General features: G+C 48.4%; 1 protein-coding gene across 2 annotated transcripts in view; it reads left to right on the top strand.

The window, feature by feature from the left end:
* The window catches only part of tmem178bb (transmembrane protein 178Bb), a 56656-nt gene that overhangs the window by 16788 nt on the left and 18271 nt on the right, over positions 1 to 21597 (top strand). For both annotated transcript variants that reach the window (XM_084701988.1, XM_084701989.1), the window contains one exon: positions 12843 to 12956. In XM_084701988.1, coding sequence (XP_084558114.1) covers positions 12843 to 12956 — 114 coding nt within the window. The remainder of the gene's footprint in view (positions 1 to 12842; positions 12957 to 21597) is intronic.

The following is a 21597-nucleotide window of genomic DNA, read 5'->3' as shown; positions in this document are numbered from 1 at the left end:
TGAGTGGTACGCCCCACTGTGACTCCCACGTGAGCCTATAATTAAGCCTGTGTTACTCTGGTGAACACGCACAGATAAACGCACGTTGAGGCGCACTCTCACAGAGGCCCTACACTCACAGACATAACGGACGCTGCAGGAAGCCACATGTTCAATACCACACATGCATACTCGCAAACACCCATGGACAAACCCACACAGGCACATGAAAACCCACACACACACACAGTGGTGTGTGTGAGCCTCAGGGAAGCACGCCATGCTGCTGTGCCGGCCCGGGCTGATGGAGGGGGGGGGGCAAATCAAGGCAGTTTCTTCCAGCCGGATAACCCAGGCCTAGATCCGATCAAAGAGTTGACCCACATACAGATAGACTGAGGGTTTATTTTAGAATGTGCAGTAGGGTGGTGATAGAGCACCCAGAGATGGGTTCCTGATCACTTTGGGCTTTGGAAAATATTCACTCCAGTAATGTTCTGCCCTGAATGTGGGGGCCTGGATCTGGATTGTCCCATTTGAAAACCGGAGGTGGAAACAACAAGACAAAACTTTGCATCCAGTTGACATGATGCATTAGCATGATGTATACTGTAGGTATGACCATAGGTATTTTGCCTCAGCTTTTGGGCAGGGGACATTTAGGTGGGTGTCAGTTCCACTATCTCTATGGTTTCAGTCACGTTGGAGAGCAGAGCACCATGGACTGCAGCAGAGTGGGTTTAGATAATCTAACCAACTGGGGAAAGCTGGGAAGGTTATTTCACATATTGATGGAATTGATTTTCAGGCCTGAATGGCCAAGTCCAATCAAAGTGCCTTTCTACGCCAGGGAATCGACATGGCGCAAGAAGGGGTGTGATGGGACTGGAACCTAAAGTGAATTCGTCAGCGAGAAAACATTCGTCGGCCCCGTCTGGAAGATAAGGCTCGTTCTGTGTCATTGCCTCTGTTTTGATTGGATTCATTTTCTTTTGATGTTTTCTTATTCCTACTCCCTACGAGAAAATATGGCTGCATTGTCCCCTGTCTGAATTCAGCTCTATTCCCATCAGTGTGGGATCAATGTGAGGTGTGGAATTTGCATCGCATATCGGGTTTTACCCACACAGTGCTACAGGCCTCCATCTTATCCTCTCTGTCTCTCGCTCTCTTTATTTTGCCTTGATTATGACTCCCTCCTTTTCATCCTATTAATACTCGATTTCTTCTGTTTAATTCAGACTCCCTGTCTATCACGTCCTCGCCTTACCTTCCCACAGCTTGTTTTAGCGCTCTCTCGCTCTCATTCTCTCTCTCTCTCTTTCTCTCTGCGCAACCTCCCCATCGGAGAAGTAACAATGATTGATGGGTCTGGTACAGCCATCGGTCTCTAAACCCTGTAATCCCAGCATGCACTGCTCCAGACGGAGAGGAGGACCCACGGCTGGCAGAGTGGGTTTGGGCTCCTGTGGGTTTAGGGGCTGATGCCCTTAGCCGATGTTGAGCTGTCAAATTGTTCATAGCATTCCAGTTGTTGTTCCAGAAACAATGCATCTGCAGTGCTTTGGAATGTTGAGCAATCCGCGATGCTTCATTTGCGTGTGTGAGTGGGCGTTTTGGGTAGCTCTCTGCTGTGGAAGGAACCAGTCTGTTTGTTGGTTTGCTTCCTCTCTCTCTCACTTGACCTGGATCTAATCCAAGTAGTATACAGGAGACCAGAAGTAAAAGTCCTCTAGAGTGACACAACATGGTTTACACTGACTGTCCTGATTTGCATTAATTATTCTACAAATTATTCTATTATTGTGAAAGAGTAAATCAGCCAGAATAGTGGAAAAAGCTTTTGGAAAAACAAGCAAAATCGCCTCATTCACTTCATTCTAGGTATTGTAGGATATTTTTGACTCTGAGTATATGAGAAATAGTCCCAAAACAGGAATGTACAGGATTTTAATTGTTAACTCTCACAATCAATTGCCCGACCGGTTTGTAAAAAAACACACACACCAAAAAGCATGTCGGCACTGTTTTTGCATTTCACCTTGTTAAAGGTATGCTTCATTGGTCCTGGGCCATTTTATATTTGTGTCCCTACTTGGACTTCCTAAAGTAAAGGTTGCCCATGCCTAAGGGCCAGCTCTGACATTTAATTCCCAAAGCAGCAAAAAAACGCCTCGACTCAGCATGCTCAATTCAATAGGATGGGTGGCTAGTTCTCCAATTTCAGACAGTACAGCAACCTGCTGTGAAGAAAGCCTTCTCCTGGAGTCTTCTCTAACTTCTTCTGATCCTGTTTTTTTGATCTCTCCAGCCTGTTCTGACTGACAATATGTCGACAATCAATTGGACTCTTGACAGATATTGTAGAATGTGAGGTTAAAATATAACATCCGTATGAACAGCTCTCTCCTTTTTCAGATATAACGAAGAGGTAGATTTTCTCTAAACTCCCCTTGTGACTCAACCTTTTCAAGCTTACGCTTGGTTTGAATGATACGGGACCAGTCTTTTATTATTTCAATATCATATATTAATATATTAAGTCACATGAAGAGAGTTAAAATGGCTCCCTACCTTAACAAAATGGCCACCAAGTTGACAGCACGGGAATGACCAAGCATTTCTCACAGAATGAGAGAGATTCAGGTGATGGCAGCCATGACAGTCAGTGCTGTAGAGCAGGTTCTGGTCTCGGGAGGGCCCAGATGCTTTACTGGTTGGAAAACCTAAAGCGACGGGCGGATATTTCACAGATGACGCCCAGAGTTTGTCCTCTATGAGGAGGTGTGGAGAAACATGGAGGGTATCCATCAGTGGCAGGGGAGAGACTCCGAGCTGTAATCAATCCGTCATCACTCCCCTCCACAGCAACCCAGGGGAGAGATTTAAGGCCCTCGGTTACAGATGGCCGCTTGCTCATTGTAGGGGGGCACTAGACCACCGTATCTACAGCCCCCCCCCCCCCCCTCCGCAGTGACAGCAGGAAGTGGTTATATTTGGTTTATTCATATAACTCAGTGTGTGTGTAAGTGTCGGAGGTGTTTGTGCGTGTGTGTGGAAGGGGGGGGGGGGGGGGGGGTTGCATTTTATAGCCACAAGCCTTGTTTGCAGCTGTAATACTGGGGCTCAAGTCATCTCTTGTAATGAATGTTTTAGGCAAAGCACCCCAACCAAAATAAACCCAGTCTATTTACAAAAGAGGATTATGGGATTTTGGGCTTTCGGTAGTAACTTAACCTCAAATTGTGGCTGTAAAAAAATATATTGATATTACTGGATCATAACAACCACACACTGACATGTTTTACCTACATCGTGATCATCGAAGGAGGCCCGCCTCTGACAAACCAAACGTCCTTCCTGTATCCCTGCTGGATGACCTACCCTGTTCACTGTCCGATAGGTCACCACACTTCCTGTATCCCTGCTGGATGACCTACCCTGTTCACTGTCCGATAGGTCACCACACTTCCTGTATCCCTGCTGGATGACCTACCCTGTTCACTCTCCGATAGGTCACCACGCTGGCCTTGAAGCATCAGTTCTCCACTGTTCCCTTGGATGCTCCATTGCATCGCTGGCTCCATGTGGAACCAGAATGGCCTTGGTGGAGCGGCCCGTTGTCATCTTCCACTTCTCGCCTTTTGTTCTCTTCTGACCTCCCTACACTTTCTTCAACAAGGCTTCACTCTCCAGGAGGAGAAATCCAGGCGTTCTCTTTGTGTCCGAAGGACGGCGCATTCAATCCAGTTCCATTGAATCAATCTCGATGGTTCCTGTAGCAAATTGAAAACAAATAAGATCCGAAGCATACCAAAGGACTACATTCAACCACAAAAACACGAAAAGGGGAGAAAAGGAGGTAGACAACTTAGTTCCATTCCTTTGCTACTCCTCCCTATCTTGTTGTAGTCTGGAAAGCCTAGCCCTCTCCTCCTATCCCCAACTGGCCAGCCCGTTTCGTCAACAGAGACACAAAGCAAGTGTTGGTATTTATAGAAAAAAATGCAATTCTTATGGATGGTAAAACAGAGATGGGTTCCAGTAACTCTTAACTGTTCCAGTTTCTCCTCCTCAACAACCCCCCCCCCCCCCTCCCCCCCCCCCCCCCCCCCACACACACACACACACACACACACACACACACACTCAGGTTAAACACTTGTAGGGGACTGGCAATGAATGTGTTAAACATAATCTATTGAAATAACAACAATGACATATTTAAGCAATAAAGTACTCGAGGCTGTACTTTATCGTCAATAACGTACGTGTTCCAAGGTGTTGTTAGGCAAACCCGTATTATAATTATAAATAAATATGCTATGTAAGTGCCTATAATGGGACATGGTTCTGAAAGGCTGGGTGATGAGTTGGCAGACAGCATCCTCCGGCACATTCCCACCGTCCTGTGCCTGCTGAGGTATTCAGAGTTGCAGAAAGTTGCCGGGCACACACAAAGATTTGTAGCTGTATAATTACAATCGTCCTCGTCTGGTTTTGTTCTGATGAGATCAGCACACACATGGTAATGGCCTCTTTTAGATGGTATCAGCTTCATTTCTGCAGATAACACTATTACCTCCCGCCCCATTTGTCCCCGTCATGTCAAGTGACAACAAAAAAAAAACCAAAACTTTGTTGAACTTCACCTCCGCCCCTGTTCAGCGTTGAAGCAATTTTTTTCATAAATCACGCTCGGAATACGAAGCGTCTATTTTGGGGAGTTATGGATCACGTCTTTGAGAGCTGTTGTTGGCGCCGCATGGCGGGACGCCGATGAGGCCCTGATGAGCCCCCGCTGGGATTCACAGGAGCGGGGCGCCCGGCTTCCTGCTCTCTGATTGGAGATTATTGAGGAAGTGGCGCTTTCGTCCCAGTGTGAGGTGGAATTAGGGCAGCTAAATGATGTCGGCCGCTCGCTGGGAAGGATTCATCAAGGTTCCATTCGTGTGGAGTCTCAAACAATGGATGTCCTTGTGATCAGCTCAAGACTGAAATGCATCGGAATGTGGAATGTATTTGATTTTGACCATTCAGCTGGCCTTGACAACAAACATAGCTTACATCATGTATTTACGTTTAGCAATAGTTCACCAGGATGGACAAACCGCAATAAGAGAATTGTATGCCAATATACAACCTTGTATGTTGTTCCTACGTCAGTCTGACCTCAACACAACCATACTGTAACCTCGCTGTTGGTCCCACTCCGGGAGCAACCAAGCAGTGGGTGTAAACTGTCTAATGAGGATCAGCAGAGATATTGAACCATTTAGCTATACATTCTCATCATGGTTGGATTTATTGGAAGATTTGTATTTGTGGAAATTAAAAGTTGGGAAGGACTTCTGGCGGCCTTCCACTGAGCCCTCCGCATCAATATTTCATCACATAGTCCATCTGATTTATCTTGAAGCATCAAAGCTGCGTGTGTTTATGGACGGAATTATTGTGTGGTAGGCAGCTTCTGTGTGTGCCCGATGTGCATGATCTGCGTTATCAGTGTCTGTGCAGCTACCTCGAACAACAGCGACGATTAGCCGTCCATGACCTCACCTCCCGTTTCCTGCGTCCCCCGCCGGCGCCAGCCTGCCACTCGACAGAGCGGCGACGGCATCGATTCTCGCGCGACAACACTCGCTCAGTGTGTCTCCGACCAGGGATAATGATGGGAACAATGTGACGCGCCAGATGGCCCTCTGCGATGGCATGTGGCTGAGCATAGCCAGGCCCGCTTTCTCCAACTCAACGCTGCATCCCCCCCCCCCCCCTCCTAACGATGATGGCAGACACCGCCCACAATGGAACGGAATGGGGGGGGGGGACGGGGGGGACGCACGACAGATGAATTAGGTCAGGAACTAACAAGGCCGGGGCTTGAACTGTGGCAGGACCACCCATCTGGCAGAGAGCCTTCCAAGCGTCTTCTGCCATGGGGCACACATGAAGCAGGGCCTCGCAGCTGGCTCTGTATTTCTATTGACCTACTACATCACACCCACGTGAATTTCCCTTACTACACATTAGAACCCCATCCCAAACATTACAAAAGCCCGGACAACCGATGGCGCTGTTGGAGCTCAAAACTTCACACTTTTTAAAGAGAGAAGGCCACTGGGCTTATGTCTGTTGTTCTCACCAGCTATCCCCTGGAGAGAATCAGTCATTGTGTTATTGCATTTCGGGGTTATTAGCCTGCTAGCGACGTTGCGAGAGCTGGGAAGAGACATTGTCAGACAGAGAAGGATGGAGAGGGGAAGAGAGGCAGAGAGAGGGACACGACTGACGGATTTCGCAGACATCTTTTAACTTCCAGCATGTTCCTCATTATCTGCCAGGAAGTGTGTTGATGAATAAAAGACGGGGTTTATGCTTCTTCCGTCGAAAGGAATCATCTCCTTTTTTTTTTTACCATCGCCTCATTTTCTGTCCAAATCCTGACTGATTTAGGAAATCGATAAACAATTTAACAGAGTGCATTGTGAGTGAGATATACATTTTTTCCTTCTGTAGTCTTATTTCCTGGACAGAAAGCCCTGTACAAAGACCAAATTCCCATATCTAAAGCTCTTTGATTTGTTTTGTCATTTTGCAAGAGTTGTGTTTTTGGAAGAAAGAAAATAAGGCAAAATACCCTTTGGTGTTACCTTTAAATTAAAATTGGTAGTAACACTGTTTTCCTTTAATGCCTTGGAGACTTTGAGACTGTAATTGCCATATTTATATAATGGCTTTTGGAGTTTTGGAGCAAGTTTGTAAGCAAGCAAGCGCCTATTGCCTGCCCTTCTGAGCTTGTATTGAATTAATGCATGCATTGATATTAGCATTGGTGGCATTACTGAGGGACTACAAGCAGATACAGCTGCAGAGGTTCAAAGCAATCCCAAAGGACACCCTCTGTCTCCATCACTAAACTTCATCTTCATCGCAGGGACGCAAGAAAGCTCAAAGCAAAAGACCCATTCACAATTATCCTGCAGTGTAAGGGCACGCACTACAGCTTCAGGGTGAAATGTGTGTTGTCTGTCAAAAAAATACCCCACACACACTTTCAGGACTGCTAATCATATGTAAATAAATAGAGATATGTACGTACACAATGAAAACAGGCCCACACTGTATACAAACCACCCAACCACAGGCTTCAGCTCCTGGATGGCTGCAAGGCCACACCAGTGGTAGTCTGACTCCACATCTCAGGTCTTTAGGTAAACAGAGAGACACAGTTGAACCGAGAGACGCAGTTGAACCGAGAGACGCAGTTGAACCGAGAGACGCAGTTGAACCGAGAGACGCAGTTGAACCGAGAGACGCAGTTGAACCGAGAGACGCAGTTGAACCGAGAGACGCAGTTGAACCGAGAGACGCAGTTGAACCGAGAGACGCAGTTGAACCGAGAGACGCAGTTGAACCGAGAGACGCAGTTGAAGCGAGAGACACATTATATCAGTCCGATTGCAATCACATTCAGCCAACAATCAGCATCAGTGAGGAAATGACACCTAGCTCGTAAAATGTTTACAGGCCGAGAGGCAATTTGAGCTCAAATTACCGGGTGGGGGGGGTTTGGTGGTGGCTACGCCCCACCACAGCCCTCAGGTGGAGCCTCCTCTAGGCCAGAGGGTGTAGCAGCGCCCTGATGTAATATGTCGCTCCGTGCCACAGATAAGACCTGAGGTTTGGGCTTGGAAGTCTCCTGGTGTCGTTGTGAACCGTACGGCGACAAGCCGTGGTGGAGTAATGGTGACTAATGTGGCACTCCCAAGCGGAGAAATCAAACAGCTAAAGTGCAATACAGCTTTGGCGCATGGCGAGGCGGAGAGTGGCGGATGTTGATGGATGGGGAGAGATATTGTAACATTTACATTTAGTCATTTAGCAGACGCTCTTATCCGGAGCGACTTACAGTAAGTACAGGAACATTCCCCCCGAGGCAAGTAGGGTGAAGTGCCTTGCCCAAGGACACAACGTAATTTGGCTCAGCCAGGAATTGTTCTGGCAACCTTACGATTACTATCCCGATTCCCTTACCGTTCAGCCACCTGACTCCCTGATGTATTGCCCGGGCCGCGCTTCTCATCGCCTCTCATTCCCATTCTCCCCTCACGCTTCACAGACAACAGCATCACCCAAATATATGGACTTCAGTTTTCCTGGATGTATGTAAACTGTTCGGTTCAGTTGAGGTCGAATCTGTAAACATTACCAGAGAACCACAGTTGGATGGTCATCGACAGGTTTTGGGAATATGTACTTTTACTTAAGGACATATTTTCTCAGCACCCTAGGGTGTTCTGTGTATCCGGTCAACCACACAACAACACAGTGTTTCTTTAACGATCCATTCCAATGAATGGAGGGAATGTAATGAATAGCTCTTGTGTTCTTCTTATCCAGTACAGCATGCTGATCCCTGACAATGTCAACACTGGATGTACATGGTGCTCACCGCAGGGGGAGGGCTGTCCACCTTGTTTTGTTTTGTTTTGGTGTCACCCGTGTCTTCGGTGACCCTGACAAAGGGACTTTTGTTTTGCTGTGAATACATGAGTGCATATCCAAAGGCGAATGTTTGTCAAAACGGAAGTGGGGCTGTACAGTGGGTCAATTGTACTATGCCTCATCCCTCTATAAATATTTAAATGGTTGGACTGGATTACCTGAGGGCGGAATACGCTACATTTGAAGATGTCTGGAAATGTAGCCTGAACCTTTTAGCCATTCGGTTGTCGTGTTTGTGCAATATCGTGGAGGCTACAGTATGCTAAAAGTTCTATAGAAGGATCCAATCCCATTAGGATGCTAGTGTAATTCACTGTAATTTGTTGTTGTGGTTGGTATGTTAATGTTACATTAGTAAACATCTTGCAACATATGTCTGTTTAGTAGTGAACCCATTCTTGTTGCTTTGTGACATGAGTGCTGGAGTCAAGGGGTGCCAGCTTATGGTCTCTCAGGACCTGGAAGTATTGCTCCACTAGCTTTGTGTAATTGTTGGACACTGAGAGGGAATTGTGCGACTCACCGAATGTACAGTCCCCCCCCCCCCCATGCCCTAACACTACACTCCCTGCACGAGTCATGTCCATTTTCTACAATCGATTCACATTTAATTGATCCGCGCTGCATGTAATGTGAACACGGCACCGACAATCAGACTTGGTCAATATCAAACACAGAGACGGGTGACTTTTTCTCCCTTTCCGCACATGGGAGTTTGTCTCCACAGACAACCTATTGACAAGCGTTCAGAGAAGCAGAACACACATGCGACTGCGCTAGCACACGCTACACTCAATATTCTTGACTGAATATGAAAGAGGGGAAGGAAAGGAAGAGTAAAAAGAGGCAAAGAGGCAAAAAGAAACAAAGTTTTTTTTTTTTTCTGTTTTAGAATTAGCTTAGTGTGTCCCTCTGGAGAAATTGGCAAGCTACACTGCAGCGATTTCACCTGCTTGGTTACGCAGTGAGTTAAGACTCATTTTTTATTTAAAAAAAAACTGTAGCAGGGAAAACAACAAGTCACTTAAATCTCCTCATTACAGACAGTATGGGAAATAAAGAGGCTCTTGGTTGATTAATTTTGGGATGATTCGCCGGCGTCTGTGGGTTTTCGAAGGAAGCGCTCGATAGACCTGCATAAGCAAGTGTGGCGAATGGGACGGTTTATTTTGGTAAGCGGTCTAGCAGTCGCGCAGGCCTCAAACAACCACTGTTCTGAATCCTGGGGAAAACGAGAGACAATGCCCTTGAGATAATGCCGGTTCAAACATCCATTCAGCCTGTCAAAGGAGAAGTTGTGGCACCTTAATTTGCGTGCTCATCCTTGAGCCAGAGCCAGGTACATTATGGAGGCTTCACATCCTAGAAAAAAAATACAGCTTATTTCTGGAAGAATGGCATGAATCCTTAATGTCGTACAAGCAGTATAGCAGTATTCTGCCCGCGCACACACAGGTAAACAAGTGTGGCAGGTTCAAAGTCTGTCACCACAGAGAGGAACATCAAGGAGACGACTTGTCCTGCCACTCGTGAGAATGGGCACTGTCTGTGTCTCGCGTGGTGGAGGAAGACACCGAAGGGGGATCCCTGGGACTCGACAGATTCTCAGAAAGTATAAGCGTCCTATAAAAGAGGGCGGACACACCGAACAAACGGTTTCAATCTTCTGGGGGGATCAAGGTAGAGCTTTAGTTTCTCCTGAGCGCTTTCTTTTTTCCTCCTCGGTCCCTCCGTCTCGCTGTGTTCAAATGAACTGTGGCCAGTCGGTGAAAGGTGTTAGGAATGGGGCTGCGTTCACAAACCTCAGGTCTGTGAACGCTGTGTCTGTTCCAAGGTGCTTGCGGTGTGCTTGACCCCCCCTGTCTCGAACAGAACTCTGGAAGACCTCAGCTAAAAGCTCAAGCAGCATTTAAGCAGTAAAACAATCCCGGCGGTCAGCCAATAGAGTTGACACAAGAAAATAGCCACATGATGAACCACGATCGGAACTAAAGGGCCTTTGATCTCCGTCCACCCATTACGCATAGCTCCCTGCTTAAACCTTTACGGCTTCTCCCTCCTACACGGCAATAGTGAAAACGCCTTTCAGATCCCCATTCAAAATGAGGATGGAGCGAAAGGGCACCTCGAGGAACGACCCGCGGAGCCATGTTCAAATGAGGCCCCTGGCTGGATAATTGAGCCTCCATCGCCTGTTTCCAGCCAAGACTCTCCTTTCACTCCACTCCCAAGCTTTACGGGCCCATTTGAAAAGCCTCCGGCGCTCTCAGGCACCCACAGACCATCAGGGAGATCCATATCGACTTCAGCTTCACTGTTGACCATGGAAGACAGATCGCCGCTGCCTCACCGCCTCCGTTTACCGAGGAAGAACCAGTGCGAAGGTTTCTCGAAAGCCACAGGGACGACATTGGTCTGGCAGAGATGTATTCGATGAAAGCAGGGCCCCGAATAGTGTCAGATTGGTCACAGCTCCTGTTTGGCTGGAGATATTGTGTGTGTCTTGAGGCAACCATCAGTAAAAGGTCTGGGGTTGCATTTGACAGTTATTGACGAACTAATGCCAGGATTGTGATGTCATGAAACGGGAAGAGGGTTGCCTTCAATCGTTTGGACGTTCAAGGCATGTTCCTGGAAGTGTGTGTGATTTTTTTTTTTTTTTGGTATGCTGTTCCCTGAAGGCAATGGTGCAACACAGCTTTGCCTTCCTGGTTTGGAATTCTAACCGTGTGTCTATCTGCGTGGATATAAGAGCCAGCCCCCGATCGGCTGTCGCATATATTATCAGGAAATGCATCATGGGGTTATCAGTCGATACATCTCTCTCTGAGCAGTGTCTCTGGGGCGGAACAGATGGAGAGATGGTCATGAACAGATAATTACAATTGTCGGTGTTGAGGTCTATTGTGGTGTGTGTGTGTGGGGATGAGTGAGTCTGACGCTTCACGTCAAAGAAAAGATGGGGGTGTTATCCGTGTCACTATGTTTGCGCAGTGCAATTTTCAGCCCCCCCCCCCCATTTCCACTCACCCATTCACGCACACACACACACGCTCAAAAATTCTCCCCCCCCACACACACACGCGCACAAATTCCCCCCACACACACACACACACACACACTTCCAAATGCCTTGCTGGAGATCATTAGAGCGGGCAAGTCATAATAGCGTCAGGGAGGACGCAACTCTCTCTCGCCGGCGCGCAGATTACGCTCCCGTGATGAAGAAATGGTGGCGTTTTCAAAATGGGGAAATCCGCACAGAACCGCGTTCAAGGAATGAAACGGGAGAACCCTGGCCCCGTTGTGTTGCTTTGCCATGCAGAAAAACAATGCAACGGAGGGAGGAAGGGGAAAAAAAAAAAAAACGGATAGAGAAAGAGAGTTATTTTTGAGGAAAGGGAAGAGAACGCGGGGGAGCTGGTGTAGCTTTGAGCGTGTTCTCTCCCTGGGGCGCTAGGTGAGGTGGGGAGTCGTCTCCCAAGGGAGGTGAGGCTATGGAGTCGCGGCGGAGGAGAAGAGGCAGTTACAAATTGTCACTCGCAAAGCTCCACTAACTCTGAATACTAGGCTCAGAGGCCTCTGCTGTCAAGAGTCAGAGCGCAGTCCTCAGAGCTCAGACAACCTCTGGAGAAAATGGCAGCCATTTTTTTTGTGTGTCAGCTGAGAGAAACCTCTTCCTGCTCTGCACCTGGCAGTCAGGTGGTCAATTGAAGCCAGAGGGTCAAAGGTCATTGTTGACATGGGATGAACCCTGATTCTGTTTTAGTGCTGTCACCATTTCTCATGGTAGAGGAATTATGCTGCTTTATCAATTTGCAAGTTTTTCTTTATCTTGGACAAAAAAAAGCAGCTGAATGGAACGACATGGTTGGAAACCTACTTAGCAGTCGTTGAAGGAACACTTCTAAATTCCTTGATGGAATCCACTGAGCCATCGTTAATTAAAAAACTTGAATATCTTCCCAAACTGATTGGTTATGAGCTTTTTGATGAAGGAATTGTTCCGTCTGACAAGTGGGATGTCAGAGACAAAGTCATTCCATTATGTGAACGTGGACGTACCCTGCCAGCACAATGGGCTTCGTACAATAGGATTTTGACATTCCATTGTCTCATGACAGCAAAGACATGATTACTCAATAAGAGACGACAGGAATAACCGCCGTTAGGCCTCGCGTTTTGAGCATACAAAGATGGACTCCTTCCACCTCTGTGTTCCTGTCATTTGGTTCTAAGATTACACCCACTCACAGGTAATGATCCAGAATAAATGCTGTCACTATAACACATTTCTTTCTTTCACTTTCTCTCCCTTCTTTCTCTCTCTCTCTCTCTCTGTCTCTCTGTCTCCGCAGGTTCACTTGTGCGGTGCTCCTACATCAAGTACCATTACTCCTCGGCGACAATACCCAAGAACCTCTCCTACAACATCACCAAAACCATCCGGCAGGACGAGTGGCACTCCTTACGTAAGTGTTCCCCATCAGACCAACCCACCTTCTGCCCTCTGCTGCTTTGAGCCCGATCACACATTTCCCGCCCCAGTATTTCTATGAAAGCAAACACAATACGGCACGCGACCTTCCACATTTGACACACGTGTAGCGATTGACACGTCGCAATATCCAGTTTTGTCTACGGGTCTGAATGTTCTTGTTCGGAGCTACAAGTCCCCTCTTTCACAAGTGGTTTTTCCAACAATCATATTTGATTGATCTCTCTCTTGAGCATCCCTGCAGTTTACTGAAACGCCGTTAACAACACCAACAAAGAGAAATCACATTTCACTGTTGTTCTTCCCTTGGGCTCCAGTTTACCAAAGGATCTGATTTGCTGCTCATTCCAAGTGGAGAACTCTGCCTAGCTTTTAATTTGCAATGTTCCCCCAATTTGGCTCAGCATTGGAACGCCGTGGCGCAGAGGGAAAATAGACACTCTGCTGCAAAAATATAACCTCTTTATTTGGTGGATGGATTGTTAGTAATGGAGCTGTGAGCCGAAGTTTGGGATCACTTTTTTCAAAAACTGTTCAAACTAAGGTTGCACCACTGTGTGTAAGTCAATTACCCAAATTCTCTACATTTTGACAGGGGAAATTCAGCTGGGCAGTTTAGTCAGAAAATTGTTTTTCCAGTCGGGTACACAGAAAAACTCCAACGCTCTCAAGACAAACCGAGCTTTCTGATGTCGTCTGGCCAATTATAGATAAGTGGAGAGCTAATGTGTCTGCATATTTGGACTCTCAAATGTAGGACTGCGGTTGGCATCCCAACTGCAGGGCTAGGTCCACGCTGTACCTGGGGGAGGGAAGTCACAGGAAGAGATGCTGGGAGTGTGTAGGGTGGGTGTGGCCAGCCGTTTTAAGCCGTAGAGCACACGCCATGGCCCCAAACTGTCAGTCGTTCTCACTCGGCTGGGCCGCAAAGTGAGGGAAAGTCCCTCAGCCCCATCTTTCCCCCCCCTCTCTCTCTCTCTCTCTCTCTCTCTCTCTCTCTCTCTCTCTCTCCCCCTTCTTTCTTTCTCAGTCTATCTCTGCCCTTTCCCACCTCTCTTTCACTTACTATTCCTTTGCCACCCCCCACCCCCCCTCAAGAGAGCCGTTTCAAAAGCACTCATCGCCGTCAAGGAAACCGAGATGAAAAATACATGCTTTCTGCAAGTCAAAAATGTATCCGGTAAAGGTTTTTTTTTTTTTTTTTTTTTTTACTCTGCACCCAGCATCTGGAGATGGATAAATCACTGAATGGCGTGCGTCCATGCTCTGCGGTTTAGTGGCGATGCATTAAGACCAACTCGGCTCCATAAACATAAGTTACATACGCCAGGGGCTCCTCAAACTCGGAACAATCTCCTGGGGACGCTGTTCTCAGCTCCCGAAGAAAGACAAGGGGGCGGGGGGGGGGGATAAAAAAGAAACGCGTCTTGCTTGTGTCACCGTTTAGACGGGGGAATGGATTTCAGGAGCGGGGCTCCTGGAATCCTGTGTGCGTACAGTATTAATATAGAACGAAGGGCTTGTGTTTGAGTATCCGTTTAATCTCCAGACCCAGAGATAGCACGCTGGAACACACGGCCACTCGGGCTCCTGCCAGTGAAGGTCATCTCCACTGCCTGCCTCCTGTGTTGAGATACCTATTACAGGCTGCATCCACAAACCCGCTCCATCACTGATAAGTATGTCCCCCTGATGGATGCCCTGTCGTTCTGTGCCGGGTGTGAAAAAGCACCGAAGAAGAAAAACCGAAAGGGCAAATAAACCGTCCCCCTCCCTTGATGGAGGGCATATCAGCTCCCAGGCCAATCGATGAGGGGCCAGTGGGTCCCATATTAATTCAGGGGGTGTAAGTGACCTGTTAATACGGGAGTACAACTGGCTAGCCATCACACACACACACGCTAACTGTCACTTGTGCAGACACACACAAATACGTGTACACACACACACACACAGGGCTTGTTAGGCTGTTATTGAGAAACACCATTTGGTCAATGCTGAGGCAATTAGCTAGCAGGCCCAAGTTCAAATCGTTTGGACAGGTCAGTGAGTGTGTTTGTTTGTGTGTGTGTGCGTGTTTGCGCGCGCGTGTGTGTTATTGTTTCCAGGAAAGCCCTGGCAGTGTTTGCATGACAACCTGGACTTGACTTACACGAAGTGCGTGAAATTGAACTCACAGGCCTGACAATTTCTCCGCTGCTCTCGGGCTACGTGGAAGGAGAGGAGTGTGCAGAGTCACATCAGCAGTAGTTCAAAGACGTAAAGATGAACATGATACTCATTTGTTTCTGCCAGTCAAAGAGGTCGGATAGCGGCGACGGCAGCAAAAGTCATGAATAAAAACACTTTTCCTATTAGGTCTGAACATCAAAGCAACTGTTGAGGGTATACATCAGACCCCCGGCCGCCCCTACACACACACACACACACACACAACCAACCCCCACATCCAGTCAAAGCTACGCAGTGCTTGAGTTTTGCTCTATTTCTGGGTGAGGGTGAGAGGTGGGAGGGTTGAAAGTATTGAGGCAATGTAACTTCCTAAATAGCGGAGAAGAGGGGTTTAGCCACATCAAAAGGGGGCCGCCAGGCAGGAGCCGTCGACGAACGCGACCCGGCGTGATCGCCGAGGTAGCAGTCTAAAGGATTAGGTCTGTTTCTGTTTTTTTTCTCGGGGGGAGGGGGGGGGGGGGTGGGGGAGGGTGGCAGCCACACCCTGAAACTGTCCGCGCACTCACGTCTATGACTGTAGTTCCAAAGATTAGGAGGCGAGCGGGTCTATATACTTAGAAGAAGTCTACCCGTGACAGGGATTTGCCTGAAGGGGGAGAAGAAGAAGAAGGAAAAAAAGAAGCTTCGCCCCGAAAGCTGTAACCGCTTTGTAGGGTCGCAGCTTTCAGCCCGCCGAGCTGGTTATGCATATCCTCTCTCTCCCTCTCTCCTACTATCTCCCTCGCACTTTCGCACTACCTCGCACGCACGTCCTTTGATCTCACAACCCCGCCACCGCCTATGGGCTGGCCTGTCCAGATGGATCCGGCTAAAGACCCGTCAGATGGTTTCCTACTGGAACCTGTGGCGGCAGCGGTTGTCAGCCCCATGCCGGGGGATGGGCTCCGGTAATCCCTCCCTCCCCTGAGAATGTCACGTTGGCGGCAGGCAGACCCCCCCCCCCCCCAACCCGCCCCCCCCTGCTGGGGGTCGACAGCAGGACTGGGGCTGGTGGGTGGGGGAAGGTGCCACCTCACCGTGATTCATCTCAGATCCCTCGCACTCCTCTTCCAATACAACCCCCCCCCCCCCCCCTCTTGCCAAGAGCGACCTCATAATGGTGTCACCAGCGCCGGTTATGAACACCTTCCATCTGTGGCGTTGGCGGCTTGCCGCTGTAGCAGAACTGTACCTGCGTCCCTGCATTTTTACCGTACAGCTGATTGGCGGAGGCCGTCGGGGAGCACGTGTGGGTGTAACCGGTGCGAATCGGTGAAACTCACTCCGCAGGTATGTAGTAGGCCACCCGCGTCAACGAAGAGCTAGCTTTTCTTTGGCGTAGCTGGTAGTGGTCGCGCTTGGCAAGTCGGAGGTCGTGTGCGTTCGAGCCCAGCGAGTGGCGAACGACACCTTGTTGTGACGGAGCGTGGCCACGTCTGTTACATACCGTCACAGTGGCACAATCCCTCACACATACCAGAGGTGCAAATGAGCAGATATCTCATTGAATCGGGAGTAGGATGGCTATGCAGAACGGAGGCCGAAAAGGTGTCAGGTTCCATGCAATCCGACGTGTTCTCCGTCTACCAGCGCCATAGATTTGTCCACTTCCATCCCGATTACTGGATTCAGAAATAGCCTTGAGACGTTCGCCATCCGGGGCTGACATTTGCACTGTTGCCATGCTAACGTGCCCGAGCAGAGGAGAGATGGCAGTGACGATAAAGAGCGAGGGAGGGAAACGGAGAGATGCGAGAGGGAACGGAGGGAGGGACGGTGAAATAAAGACATGAGAGAGTGAGGAGGAACAGGGAGAGGGAGAGAGAGGGTGAAGGAACAGCATGGGAGAACGTGAAAGGCCTGTCAGCTGTAACTAGGGGGTTTAGCATCCAGCCCCCCCCCTCACACACCTCCCCGTCACAAACCCCGTCCAACTGAGCAGGACATGAACTCATCAACGCCCTGCACACCTCCCCTCAGCCTTCCCTTACAGGGAGCGTGCAACCTTCATTAGAGCCCCCGACATCTTCACAACAATGCCTTTGGGTTTCTCCTTTTCTCGCTCTCTCTGTGTCTCTGTCTCTCTCTGTGTCTCTCTCTGTCTCTCTCTCTTCCCCCCCCCCCCTTCTCCTTCTTTACTCCAGTTCTCAAAGATGGAGGCCTATCTGGGAAATCGAACAAAAAGAGATATTATTAGCACCACATTAGCAGGTTTCCCCTGAGGTCAGCAATTGGGCTTTCTGATTCATTTTCAACTGACAATCTCTTGCGCTCGCCCCTTTAAGTATTAATGTCTTTTCTTCTCCTCTCCAGACCATGAAAGGGGCAGAGAGGGAGAGGGGGGGGGAGGAGGAGGGGGGGCGAAACATTAGATGATTCGGATGGGACTCCCGATGGTGGCTCCCGATTGGTTTAGCTGTCACTTAATGCAACGTTACACCACAGAGTCAGCCAATGAGGACCCAGGGCTCGTTAATATTGCACAAGTGACCTTGTAAGCTACATCGTGCCAGGTTGACCCCTGAGGAAATGTCATCAGACATTCAATGTACACATGGACATGGCATTTGAAAGGTTGGCCGTGCATGTATTTATAACGTGTAACAGGCCTAGCTGTCTCACCTATGCGTTACGCACATGCTGTCTACCTGTGGGACATGCATGGGACATTGCCTAAGTCAAGAGCTCAGTTCTCCTTGCGGTTGCTTTGCTAACGACTGCAGCATATCCTCCACGTAATGAACATGTCAGGGTGTGTATCGTTTTATACAGGGGGAAGGTTCTGCGTCTTCGTAATGTGTCATCTTTTAGTTTTTTTTAATAAAGAATTATGCAAAACTGAGATAATCATGGCGATATTAATTAGCTGGAAAGTAGGTATGTTTCCATTTTTAGACCTGGGATTGGAGGCTGGTGATTGACAGGAAACCACACACAAATAAGCACACACACACATACACACTCACTGAAAGCCTGTGACTGAAGAAAGAGAAGCAGACCTTGCAGAACGGATTCAAACCCCCCCTTGTTTGGGAGTGATTGATGGAAAGTACAATCAAGCCTAATTAAGGGGGGTGGGGTGGAGGCAAAAAGCCCCCCCCCCCCCCCCCTCCTTGGAGGCACACATAGCGGACTGTCTTGGATCGATGCACCTCATTACACACATGCATTCCAAGCCCTCTGGATGAGCTTGGAATCAGTTTGTTGCGCCCGTGTGACCACCACGCCCGCGGGGGGGGCAGTGATTCATCACCGAGTCGGACGACACGACTCTGCGTTCCAGGGGTCCCAAAGCCAAGCGTCTGGGGAGGGGGCAGCGTCGTCGACCAGTGAGACCCCCTCGTCTTTGTGTCCAAACTGAAAAGTCTGCCCCGCCCCCCCCCCCCCCCCAAAAAAAAAACAAACAACTGTTTTGGACAGAGGAGGTGATTGGTCACATGGGAGTGTGATACTTGCAGTCTGCGGATAGAAAAGAAATGCCCTGGCAAGGAAAACAGAAATTGTTTGTGTGTGCATGTGTGTTTTACTCTTTGGGTCTTGATGTTATGCAGATACTGTATGTGAGGGGAGTGAAACAACCTTTTTGCTGAGGTCAGGGCAGGTCCTATGAACATCCATCGATTTTTCCCCCCCCCCCCTCCATCGCAGAGTATAATTTGCATTTACACGGTGCTCCAACCCCCAGCCCACAGTCACTGGTGCAGATGTCTTCTTCAGCAAATTCTGGTACCTCAACCCCCTCCCCCCCACTCCTTCTCCCCCACCTCATCCTCTGTTTTCACCCCCCCCCCCCCTTCGCTTCTTCCTCTCTCCTTCCCTCTGTTCCTCCTTCTGAAGCTGGGAGAAGGCTGCCTCAGAGTGACAGCTCATGTCTAATCCTCAAAGCAGTGGCTGCAGCAGCATTGATTCCCCTCCCACATTCTCCTACTACAAATAAATAGTTTAATGAGCAGATTAAGCCGCAGGCTTATCGTTGACAGGGCGGGTCTTAAGGAGCTGATAGGCCTAATTGCCCCGCCTTGTTTCTAAAGTGATGGCACCAACCCGAAAGGGGGGGCGGGGGGTGCATGGGGTTAAAGGCTGGCTGGGGGTGTCTAATATGGACAAAGTGCTGTCCAAATGTTGGGATAGCGGCGATCGATGGAATAACTTAAGCAAATAAGACCCACGTTGTGGACAGAGCCGAAGAGACTTCCCTCGGCAGCGAAATGATTTCACCTAAGTGTGACAGAGTTCTCTGTGGTACTCTGTGGGCTTGTTTGTAACGACGCTCGCCACCAACACGTTTACAGGAGTCCGAGTAATCACTTCTCTTACATTATTCAGACTCGCCTCGCCGCGCTGGGAATGGGAGTGAATCCAAAGGTCAGTCGGCACTGCTCCACCACCCTCCTTGGTCCTGACCCCCCCCCCCACCCCTAGGATTTTTTGCTGACTCATCCATGCACAGCCCTGCTCTGTCCACGGTTCAGGCTATCTGGATTAAGGAAGGGACGTGCTTCCTCGGCCTCTGGCAGAAAACGTGACCAGGACCGGGCCCACACGGCAGGCCATGACCCCATCCAGCGACAGTGCCACACAGTAGCTATGGTTCCAGCTCTTGGGCCAAAAGGTCAAATGCCAATGCTTGGCAACATCTTTTAGTAAGCCTTTGGCTATTTCCACATTTGGGTGCCTGAAACCGATTTGATCAACGTAGCAAAACGTTGCGGACAATGTTATCGCTAGTACAAATCTCGGTCCTGTATTGCTTAAGACACGTTGGCACACACAAAAAAGCGTACTGGATTTCCTTCAGAGGGTTGTTTGAGAACTGTTGGACTTGTCATTTGTGGACTGTAAACTTTGATGGGGCAAGATGTCGACTTGCTGTAGGAGAGTGTGATGAGACTCCCTTAGAAGAGTCCACAGTGAGTGGTGCCCGTTAATATTCATGGGGAACTAGGAACCGGCGATAAATAAATAAACATTGGACAGGCTAAGCCTTAAAATTGCAATCATCCTCACACCCAGACAGCTGGCCCGGGCTCACTGTAGGAAGAGTAAGAGAGGTTGGTGTGAGGGGCGGGGGGTGGGGTGGGGTGTTGAGTGGTGCGTGGTGGAGCCTTTCACCCACACCCCACCCCCCACCATGAGTGTGTCATCGGAAAATTACCCATAGTGCCCTGGGAACTTCTGGCAAGTCTCCCCAAGCTAAAAGCTGTCTTTTACCTCCCCAGACTGGTAAGAGGAGGAGGCGAGGGTTTCTGACCTACCGGAGGTGGCCTGATGTTCTGTTGTCACCAGCGACCACGTCCTCGGGGCCGGGCCTGGATTAGAGGGGCTGCTGGTGTGGGGATGGAGCTCATTTCTTGCTCCAGTGGGGGAAACTTAATGACGTCTGCTTAATCACTCCGTCTGGATTTATCCAAAAAGGAAAACAGTTTTTTCCAAATGGAAGAAACTCTTCGAGTGTGCACCCTTATGGTGTGAACCTAAATAAATATATATATATATATATATATATATTAGTTTTATTGTTAACGATTCTGACTGTGATCGTCTGACATTTCCATACCCACAGTTCAACTTTTTGGGAAATATTCACCAGAAGGGTGATGATGGACAAGGCAGAGAAAGAACACCACTGCTGGTACTGGAGATAAATCCTTTCAACTCGAATTGTCTCAAAGCTTTTTTCTTTTTTTGGGTGTCTGTGTATTCAGGCAGTAAGACTACTGTAGTTGAAAGGATTTATCCTGAGTAACAACAGTGGTGTTAATATTCTAATGGTGGCTTTGCATGAGGGAGCACATCATGTTTGCTACGGTACTGCATGACTGCCTAGGTCTCTCCATCACACAATCTCTCCTCTCTATGCACACACACACACACACACACACACACAGTCTATGCATAATCGATGACTGGCTTTTTGATCCTCTTCAGTCAGTGAACGATGGATTGTATGCTAAATTCCTTCAATATACAATTTATGAGATAGAATTTGGTTAAATGACAGCAATGTGACCTAGTGTACACAATGATTGAGATGAAGTATTAATGTGAATGTGTATCGATGCTGATCAGCCTGCAAATGAAATTGGTGAGACGGATCACTGTTTTCTGTTGGATAGGCTACGATATAGTGAATTAGCTATACTGTAGTAGGAAATGATTTTAATACATTAATGGCTTGGTGTGGGCAAGTTACTGATATGTAAAACGAAATAAGAGCAGTGAGTTCAAAAGAGGTGAATTAAAATGATTTAAAAGTGTAATTTCATGGAATCCTCACGATATCTTTGGCGGTGCATTTGGAATATAATCGTTTGCGCTAAGCCACTCGATGACTCACTATATTTGTCCGTGCAGATAATCCTTTTTCTCTGCGCGTGAGCTTTTTTTTCTTCTTCTCCCTCATC

Source organism: Hypomesus nipponensis, chromosome 7, assembly GCF_054491055.1.
Source record: "Hypomesus nipponensis isolate SF chromosome 7, ASM5449105v1, whole genome shotgun sequence".
In the NCBI taxonomy this organism is placed as follows: domain Eukaryota; kingdom Metazoa; phylum Chordata; class Actinopteri; order Osmeriformes; family Osmeridae; genus Hypomesus; species Hypomesus nipponensis.
The sequence above is the reverse complement of the archived record's forward strand: the minus strand, read 5'-3'. Positions and strand labels throughout refer to the sequence as shown.